Genomic DNA, 11,082 nt, shown 5'->3' on the forward strand with positions numbered 1-11,082 from the left:
GTCCTTGCTGACATGCGCCGCTATCGTCACGTGATAATAAACCCGACGGAAGGTCAAATTATCTGACTGTTTTTCTTCGACAAATTAAACAAATGATGTAATTATTTGGCACTCGAAACATTCACCTCTGCTAATCAAAATTTTGAAAATGGCGAAATTTGATGGAACACCTACGGAGAGGGAGAATAATGTCGAAGAAACAAGAACAACATTAAGGATATGTTTGTACCGCCCCGTACCAGGAAAGTGCGCGTGCCTGGGTCAGTCAAAATCACAGAATAACAGCGCGTCCAGACATTGCACACCTTCCGCGATACGATTTTATTCGGTCGTTAGAAAGGTTTTATGGAGAAGATAATTATTCCGAGAGCGGTGTCATACAAAACTCTCAATAAAGTCCTCGCTTTTGTTGCGGGGAGCGTGCGGAGATGAAATGTATACTCCGTAACCGCCCATTTTGTTAACTTAATTTGGAGTCTGTTGGAGGCAACAGAAGCCGCATCAATTGCTATACACTTTATTTTGAGACGAAATCAAACTTCTCTTTTACATAATTGTTTAACTTTTGATAGAAAATATTTTACATTGATCACAAGCACACATAAAATAAATGACTGCCATGTCATATAAGTAAATCACTCAGTGATATAACTAAACAATTACAACACAATTATTCATAATATGTAAGAAAATAGAAATCATTACATTGAATTTCTATATAAATTAAAACTAACTTTACCTTAATATTTAAGTGAAACAATATAAAAAAAGAGAAAATTATAAAAATACAATTATCCGGTCAAAAAAAACCCGGATTGTTTTTCTTGATTAGTGTTAAGTCGGTGAAATATGGTGGGAAATCGGATATAATGTTGCCTATATTTAATACGCATATTGCACTGAATTCATGATTGTAAACTGTAGTTTATCTTAATATAAGACGAAATAGGACGTTTGCTGATCAAAATTGTATACCCTATTGAGCTATCGAAAACTCTACCGGATATCTGTATTTCGCTGTAATAAAATTCTATAAAGTTGTCACTCAAAACACCACTGTCAACAGTACCAAATTCAAGGCGGTATTCCATAAAAATAGCGAGGGCAAATTTGATAAAAAATTTTATATAATAGACTGTAAATCCAAAAGAACGATTTGACAATTTTTCAGGGTATGTTTTTCCGTGAGATTTTTAAGTGGTTAACCCGTGACCCACCTTTAGTCGAATTTCGTACAAAATCGTCTTCGAAGATTGCCTTCACGACAGACAAAACAATACCGAAAGTCGCTTGCCATTGAATGATATACCGGTAACGATACAAAATGCTGTACTTTTCTATATAGCTCGTTTCTTACAAACAATTTTACTGATATCTCCTTGGAAATCTGGAGGACGAGGAGATTTCTTGGTTAACAGGGCTTCCCTAGATGTCGCGGCACGGAGATTTTCGCAGACTTTCAGGGGTTTCAGATGATGAGATGGCACTCTAAGACTTCATGTCTGTGACCAATTACAAATGGATCACAGCAAAAGTTTCTTGCACGGGCTTCTCGTGACATGTCGAGCATCGGATCACGTGATTCAATGGGATGTTGCAAGATTTCATCACTGCCATCAGATAGCAATCGGTTTTATATGTATTTGTTTGTCTATTGTATGGTTTTGTCTCACTTTGTTTTAAAGGATGATGGACAATGTTAGATCCAATAAAAAAAAAAAGAAATGATTAAAATATGTATATTTATGTGCGCAGATTTTGAAAGATTTTTATTAATATTTTCATTAATTAATTTCATTTTTTAAATATTTTTCCTACTCTAGATCCGTCAACAATTTGTGCGCATTTCTTAAATACCTAAATATTTAGTACATTTAGAGACAGCGTTTACTTTTGCACCTCGATTGGATGTAAAAGATTTTCAGTGAATGTGATCAAAACTCTATGATGCGTGAACATGAAAACACGGAGTGCACGCCAGACTTCACAGTACATGACTGTGCAGTACTGTTGTAGTACGTTGTAACTTTTATTTAATATACTATAGGTTATTAGAAAGGAGTGTACCTATTCATTCTTTCCATGTAATTTATAAAGGACATAGATTTGTTAAAATTGGAGTGGGAGATTGAACCAACGTGGCATAATGTCTTATCTGTTTATTTCTGAAAAAAAAAATGCTTGGGTGAAGGAACTGTTTCATTCAAAATCGTCGTTAACGTGCGATCTTAATCCCCCCCCCCCCAAAAAAAAAGAAGAAATAGTTTCGGAGGAGCGGGGTATGGGCAGGTAGGCTATTATACCATTTATGATTAACCAATAAATTCAAAATCGACGTGAGCGTACTCTCCACTTTCCCGTATTGACAGGCCTTTGATGTCGTCATCAGCTTCACTATCAAACACTTCATTCTCTGATACTCGTCCTCCCGTAGCGTCCTTATAAGGTGAAGTGGAGCCAAACACAAGTCGAGCACAGTGCAAGAAGCATGTAAAGAGTGGTGATCGAACGATTCTTTAATATTACAACCTTGATAATGATTATTGGGCTGAAAATCTTATTTTTATTTTTCATCTCTTTTTTGTTTTAAGTCAAATCTGTTTTGTATCAACATTGATATTTTCCAATGACCAGTAGTTTTGGTGTTAAATATTGTTTATCTCTGGAAGTTGTCAGTTAAAAATTATTCCTTTGATTTCTATGAATTAGAATAGGAAGCAAAGACGTTTTTAATGAACACGAAGTTATATATCCTAGTATTGTATAATATCAGTAGCTGATCTCTGCAGAATAAAGTATTTATTCCGGTTGAAGAAAAATGGGAAAGGACAACACTTCTTAAAATTTACATTCCACATATTTTTGCATGTAAAGTGTGTGGAAAGCTACAGTACAATTACAGTACTATTATTAATGCATGTCTTATCATTAGGAAGCCTCTACAAGGTATACAAACATGAGGATAGTCCAGTTCCACATGCAACTTACATCTCCCAGGACTTTTTGAGCTATGTGTATATCTCTGCACCTCTCTCTTTGCAGATATCCGCCCCGCCCGACACGTACTAGTATAGCCTATGGGGTACACGTGGATGATGAACATTGTGATGGGCTCAAATATATTCTCGATATCTCAAATCGTGCAAAGTGCTCGGAATTTTCATGCGACAAAGTGTTACACGATTACACGTAAGTGTATACGTCGCCGTTGCCACATACCACTCCCTTCTCTTCAGATTGACGCATTTGTGGGATGTTTTTTGCGTTATTGCGTCACTTAGTTTGAAGGCTGGATGGTCGGAGACATTTTTCAAAATTATTTTAATCTTTTTATAATCTCTTTAACGAGGAATCCTGCACAACGATATGGCAGATTATTCAAATCAAAGATGTAAATTTTAGGATCCTATGGTCAATGTGAACTAATATTTCTATATACTGTTTTGTAACTTGCTATTCATTTGCTTGTAAATTTTGATTGTAGGGTAGAGCAAAACAGTTTTTACATTTTAAAGTAATACTACATACACCAAATGAAAAAGGCTGTTTAAAAAAAATATTATTAAAGTATTGGTACATCAAGGCAAAAGGTAACACAGTACATTATTGTTTACAGCGGAGAAAATTGATACATGTAGTGACTAGTCACAGCACATCTCAACACTTGACCATTGAGCTACTGTCAGAGTGTAAATCACACATCAATGCAAATAACCCATGTTTACACTTCAAAGCAAATGCCAGTCAAGTGGGTGGTTCCCCATGTTCATAATAAAAAACAGAGTAGGATGATTTTCAATTTTAGTTCATAAAGAAAATCAAAATTTCATTAGTATTGTGACTAATATAAATTATTTCAAATATACTGGTACATATATTCTTCTGTATTAAAAAAGATAAAATTCAAAAGTGAAATTGGTATTTATTTGAGATTTCACAATGAATATCAAAAGCAAGTATATCTTGCTGATAAATCTCCAACAACTTCAGATCTATATCAAAACAGTGTAGCACTTAAAATGATTAAACAACTTGAATTCAGAAAGTGAGATTTTTGCTATATACCTCTTCTTTTTTTAGGTACAAATATGTAAAGTCACTTCACTAAAAAGAAGTAACAACAACGTAAAGAGGCAGACAATCTATCACAAAAATAAAGCAATAAGATCTATCAAAATAAAAATACCATTATGGAATTCAAAAGCAATTAGAATCGTGTTACATTTCTTAAAAAAAATATCATCAAGCAATGAAAGTGCAGCAACAAAAATTTTTTGAAAATAAGATGCATGTATATGTAGTTAGAAAGGATTATTAAAAATTGCTTCCAATGCAATTTGGATTTTTTTTTCTCTTCTGTTGCACCAATAATCCAATGCATCCTATTCTAACTGACATAAATTGAATTATGCACAATATGAAATTTACACTTAAAGTGTCTTTTTATTCAAAGCTTCTCTATTGTGTTCTTGATGATGCTGATGCATTCGTTTAACTGTGGTTCTGAGATGACAAGGGGCGGAGCAAATCTGATGATGTCACCGTGTGTAGGCTTGGCCAGCAGTCCATTGTCTCTCAGCTTCAGACACACCTCCCAAGCATCATATTCTACAAATCAAGACAGACATTTTTAATTCACAAATACATGTACCGATATCCAACTTCAATACAAGCAACTGTACATGTATCTTGCAACACATATACAAAGAAGCATTTATCTAGAGAAAAAAGTTTTATTCTTTAGCCATTTTGAACTGCTCTTATGCAAACACTCCAAGGATAGGGATCATTGAAAAACAAAATTCTGTCATCAAAATCTCAATTTGTTACAAAATCCATATTGTAATTAAAAATGTTCTTTATTTTCGCATATCGATTACCTCGATAGCTCTTATACACTTATATTTAATGGATGTATGCTGATCAATATGATATATACATGTATGCATTTCCACTTTAAAATCATTATATTGTATTTTAAATTAATCCACAGATATAAAGGAGTACTTACTATCATTGATGACGATGGCGTTCAATAATCCTTTTCCTCTGACAAGTTTGACTTTTTCTTTTGGAAGTTTTGATAACTCGCTCCTCAGAACTTGCCCTAACCTTTCAGCATTGTCTGCCAATTTCTCCTCCAAAAGCACCTACACAGAAAAAAAAAGAAACCAGTAATTAAGCTTGGTTTTAACATTCATTTTTCTATTTATAACAACAAGTATTCTATGAGATGACCAGTAAATATATCAGCATGGAACTCTTTTATACATGTATCTATTGATTTAGTTTGAGCACATGAAAAAAAGACACACATGTGTAATAACATTTAACATTATGTATGTTAATACCTTGTTAAAACATGACAAATGTCTACAGCTGCATATTGACAATAAAATACATGTACCTAGCAAGTTTCCAATCAGTTACTGAGAAAAAAAGCATGGGAACAAGTATGGTATACAAACAAGACAGACTGATAGAATCAGCAGGAGACAACCCTGTAGCACTCTCAGGTTTTATCAGAAGAGGACTGAAAATAAAAGTCTAGAAGTGTTTGAAGTGAATACCTCCAGTGCTGCGATGGCCACCTTGCATCCCAAGGGGTTACCTCCGTAAGTAGATCCGTGCTCACCTGGTTTAATGGTCAGCATTACCTCGTCATTGGCCAGGATTGCAGACACCTGAACACAAGGTTTAAATTTATCAAAACAATGCCTTATATTTGTTTGAAGTACATATACCGGGTATGTGCATTATAGAATTAGAACCATTTTAACAGGAGCTTGGACTTTTGGTACTGTAAATTCCTTAATTTACGCAAGTACTTAATTTTGCGATTCTGCTGTTTTGTATCAAATCACTAGAATATAATATCGCGATCACCAATTTTTTGTAATAATTTCCTATAGATCAAAGCTGTCTGAAAGATAACAGCGAGACTTTAAAATCAGCTAGTGTTGGTTCTCGCGATTTTACGTGGAAATCAATTCCTCATGTTTAATTAGGAATCTACAGTCCAACAGCAATGAAATGTAGGCCTGTCTATTTCATTGCTGGCCACTCAGCCATGGATCTTCGAAATCAACAAGATTTGGCTGGCTTTAGAGCTAAGACCACACAATCCGTGTACATTTCACTTGAAACCAGCGTCATTTTACACTTGTTTTGACACAAGAAAAAGATAGTTACATCCTATTGAAAGTCTAAGGTCTTGTTAAAATGTTCTATTTGAACAAAACAATGGTCTTTGAGTAGTTGATGTCACAAAAGAATTTGATGTGTAGTTATAAATATGTCAATTCTATTGTCTGCCAATCAGTCATTGCTTTGTGTCAAATTTTTGCGTCAAATTAAGATGGTTAATGAACAATTAGTTACTGTATATTCCTTATTTTACGAGTACTTAATTCGCTAGTCTATTGTTTTGCATCAATTCGCGAGAATACAAAATCTCAAACACCTATTTCTCATTGTGTTTCCTAACAGTTGACATCTGTCCGAAAAATCAAAGCGAGATTTTAAAATCTGTGAGATTTTACGCGGATATTAATTCTTTGCGTTTAATTAGGAATTTACAGCATTTATAGTTATAACAAAGTTTTTTTTAAATACTCACAGGGTAGATACCTCCTGACAGGGCTTTCCCCAGAATAAGGATGTCTGGTTTCACATCCTCGTGGTCTACAGCCAACATTCTACCATAGAAAGATTAATACATGAATTATTGATAACAACTAGTAGGCATGAATAAATCTTAACTCAGTACCAGTTGGTTTGTTAGTTATTGGACAATGGCATTTCTTTCAGGTTTTCAGGTCAGACAATGTTAAACACAATAAAACTGTCTTTTTCTGTATCTTAAATGATGTTGGGCTTAAATAATTGAGAGACATTATGATTCATTATCAGAAAAAAATTGCTAGCCCTCTTAAATTTTTACTGTTAATTTGGTTAAATATTTTTAGTTTTCATGAACAAATTCTGCATTTGTCCTCAAAACAAGGCTAGGACTTGCCTTCCAGTTCTACACAGTCCCGTCTGGACCTCATCAGCTATCCACAGTACATTGTACTTGGTACACAGTTCCCGTACTTTGCACAGGTAACCTTCCTGGGGGACCACAACACCTGCCTCTCCCTGAATGGGCTCCACCATGAATGCGGCGCAGTTAGGATCCTGCAACTCTTTCTACAGGCACAAAGAAAGACAACTCCAGTTAATACATAAGTAAAATGATCACTGCTGAATTAATGTTTATTTTAGTCCTGCACCATAACAATTGTTTTCCATATACAGTTGTTTATGTTAATACCTGATTTTTCTTGTCAACAATAGTTTTTGAGTACTTCCTTTTTTCACAATCAGATTTTTTCTGACACAGTTTTCTTCCTGGTATATTTGACCTCAAAATCACTCACCTCCAAAGCTGCTAGATCATTGTATGGAACAAGAGAGTAGCCAGGCATGTAAGGGCCAAAGCCTTCATAGCTGGAAGGATCGGTGGAGCTAGAGATAGCAGCTAGGGTTCTACCCCAGAAGTTTCCTTCTGCAAACACAATCTTGGCTTTGTTTTTTGGGACTTTTTTGACATTGTAAGCCCATTTTCTGGCAAGTTTGTTGGCAGTTTCTCCACCTTCCACACCTGAAAACCAAACACAGTGTGATTATTGAGCTCTTATTACATGTATAATGAAATTATATATTTTTGACAGCAAACATCATCAAACTCAAAACAAGCCCACCTTAAATACCTGGTGCATGCATGTTTACAGAGGGACAAATAAAGACTGTAATATATTAGATAATCAAATCAAATAATTAACATGAATATAGATCTTAGGTTGTAAGTCATTTTCTGCTGACTTCAGCAGTATTTACTGTGGTACAAAGAACACATGTTTGCTCTTTTCAAATATTTAACACACATAATTGTACACATGTATATGTATAAAGAGGTAAAGATCTACAGATTTTAAAGGTACCAAGTACATGTACATGTCTCATTTTTCAATTTTGTCTTCAAATTTTTATTTTTCATTTTTATAACCTATTGGGCTACTACCCCACTGAACTGGGAAATATTTTTGAAGTGAATCTCTTTACCTTTAAAATGTGACCCTTTATCATTACATGCTGGAAGTTTACCTGTGTTCATGGGGAGGACCTTATCAAATCCAAAAAGTTTAGTGACATATTCCTCGTACTCTCCCAGAACATTGTTGTAGAATGCTCTTGAGGTCAAGGCCAGCGTAGAGGCCTGATCAGTCAGGGCTTTGATGATCTTGGGGTGGGAATGACCCTGGTTCACTGCACTGTAAGCACTGAGGAAATCGTAGTAGCGGTTGCCATCTACATCCCACATAAACACGCCTGCAATGTCACAGAAAAATTTCATTGAAAACTGAAGGCTGTTGGAAAGTTTAAAAAGAGAAAATTGCTGATACATCAAAATGTAACACTTACACTAAAGTAATCATATCAATAATGCAAAATACTGCAGAAGACTTCACTTCAACAAACAGATTGTGATGATCTGCGTGAGCAGCTTTAACACTTTTTTTTAAGTGTTTTAAATATGGCATAGATTTGTCAATATGTGTGTGTTGGGAGGGGGGACTCAAGGGGGGAATATGCTACCTTCTCCCTTGCAGATGGCCACAGGTAGAGGGTGGTAGTTGTGGGCGCCGTACTTGGACTCCCGGTCAAACACGGCCTGGGACTTGGCGGTGATGTTGGCCACACTCCTGGCATGCTGCTGTAGACCGGTCAGCTTCTGACACACCTGTCTCTGTACTTTACTGAACATATTTGATCTGAAATGTTTAAAAAAGTATTAGTATTAAAATGTTCAAGTATTATTAAATCAGTTCAAGAACCTTGATGGAATGATGTCATCTCTTTAACAAGTGAAGCTCCATGATCCTTCAGTTGACTTTATTGTTCCATCATCCTTTAGTTAACTTGTCTATTAACATCACCAGACTGGCCAGACATTTCAGTACATTATACAATTTTGTGAAGACTCCATAGTGATATACCATGATAAACATGATAAATCATCAAAATCTATGACTTTTGGCTATAAAGATCATCCCCTAGTATCTATATTTTTTCTTCAAGTAAGTTGATTACCAGTTCATAGTTAATGTTTGCACATAAATCTGAGTAAGAAAAGCTGTTTCCAACAACAGAATATATAGAATGGTCAATGGATAAACCTAAGGTTAATGAATCTACCCGTGCATGTGTTATTTAACATTCCTATGCTTGGATGTTTTCTTATCAAATACCAAATACAAATAACTACAAACTGACTATGGGCAAAATCTCAAATATAGTACAAGTAACTTAATAGTTCATTTCAGCACTGTCTCAGAAATTTTTTTTGTACAGTTGGAATTATACTTGTAGGTTCCATGCCAGAGTAATAGCAGGTTTATTCATTACTCAAATCAGTGATGGAGCTCCTTATTATAACTAGAAACCCGGTGATTCCTGCTTCAATTTCTGGTCCGGCCTTGAAGTATATTTCCTCATTCCTTTTTTTCCAACAACTATACATTTGGTGGTACTATGGCCAACCCCTGGAACTGACTGTTAATTCCTGTCCAGCAAAGCCCCCCCGACTAGAGATACAGTGTGCCTGAGTTCGAATCCCTGAACATTTGTACATCACTACTGTACAAATGTACATGTACATTGATCTGAGACACAGAGGAATATGTTATACCTGAAAGAGCATTATCACTTATCAAAGTCGAATATAGATGCTAAACATTACTTCAGTAAGGTGGTTCAAAAAAAGATCAATAGAACCATAAACCTGTTGTAAGAATGGGCACATGGAGGTGTGATAAGATCTTAAGACATTTAAATTCTTATATTTGTTCCTTTAAAACTTATGACATTACAAGGAGTTAATGCATCACAACACTCAAATTCATTTTTGAGTCACATGTCTACTCTACTTATGCAAAATCATACAAAGACCTGTAGTAAAATTAACATAAAAAAATTCCAACATCAAAAAATTTCCACGATTTCGCCTTGACCCTAAATAACAGTACTTTGACATCCCGGTTGTATTCCAGATCTTGGTTCTTACCTCGCTCAAGTTTTTCTCTCGCTGTTGACGAAAAGAATTAAGGTTAAATTTCTATCCGTTTTAATAGTTACACGCCGAGTGAATCTATGTTGCACTACAAGGCACTTTTATAATTTATACCGGCGAGGGGAAATCATCCACACTAAACTCGATCCGGCTGGATCGAAGCCGTGCAGAACCGATTGAAAACACTGAACATTATAAACAAAGGCTTAAGCATACACAACAAACAAGAAAAAGAAGAGAAAATGTTCTATAACATGTATATTTGGTTAACTGCACCAGTCTTTCGTTTAATTTAGAAAATAATATAGCCGACCAAGTAGATCAACATCAACACAGATTCTGGACAATGACACGAAAAGAAAATCATGAGAAACCTCTAGGCCTAATGCTACAATTTAGCAGAAAAAATTAAAATCTCAGATTTAATAAATAAAGTCCTCTTACCTCGTTTTTGCAGCACTGTAACAAAGAATAAAATAAACAACGTGGGGTCAACAACCGAACAGATCAATCGCCGAAACCTGGTGTGACAGCAAAACACGTTACACGATTAAAGAGTGCGCCGTCGCATTTACGGTTGTATGGCACATTGCCGAGCAGAAATTGCGCTGCAATTGTAGAATATGCCTCTGCGTTAAAAAGGAATTATTTATCATTAAACTAATATCGAGGGTAGCTTATATATTATAATTAAATCATCACACATATGGGTAGAGCTCATGTCGTCGGTGTTAGGCCAGCTAGTGTATATATATATATATATATATATATATATATATATATATATATATATATATATATATATATATATATATATATATATATATATATATACATGTAACTCATAGGTTGCTGGTTCGAACCCCACGTGGTTAATAGATGTTGTGAGTTGTGTCCTTAGACAATGTTAGACACTGTATGAGAGATGGCAGTTACTGTAATTCTTTTATTACAACACATACATGTAC

The 11,082-nt window shown here is 35.0% G+C and overlaps 1 protein-coding gene across 2 annotated transcripts; it reads right to left on the bottom strand.

The window, feature by feature from the left end:
• Nucleotides 1-3,902: 3,902 nt before the first annotated feature.
• Nucleotides 3,903-10,700, bottom strand: LOC105328238 (ornithine aminotransferase, mitochondrial). Of its 2 annotated transcripts, none has more exons than XM_066069001.1 (9): nt 10,559-10,700; nt 8,641-8,816; nt 8,149-8,373; nt 7,422-7,645; nt 7,019-7,191; nt 6,620-6,698; nt 5,571-5,684; nt 5,012-5,150; nt 3,903-4,608 (listed from the first exon to the last, which is right to left on the bottom strand). In XM_066069001.1, exons 2-9 carry the CDS (start codon nt 8,807-8,809, stop codon nt 4,448-4,450), a joined length of 1,284 nt encoding a protein of 427 aa, XP_065925073.1. In that variant the 5' UTR covers nt 8,810-8,816; nt 10,559-10,700; the 3' UTR covers nt 3,903-4,447. The 2 variants fall into 2 exon arrangements, with proteins under 2 accessions (XP_065925073.1, XP_065925074.1); XM_066069002.1 differs by lacking the exon at nt 10,559-10,700 and adding an exon at nt 10,109-10,229.
• Nucleotides 10,701-11,082: the final 382 nt, after the last annotated feature.

The sequence above is a fragment of the Magallana gigas genome, chromosome 8 (assembly GCF_963853765.1).
Source record: "Magallana gigas chromosome 8, xbMagGiga1.1, whole genome shotgun sequence".
In the NCBI taxonomy this organism is placed as follows: domain Eukaryota; kingdom Metazoa; phylum Mollusca; class Bivalvia; order Ostreida; family Ostreidae; genus Magallana; species Magallana gigas.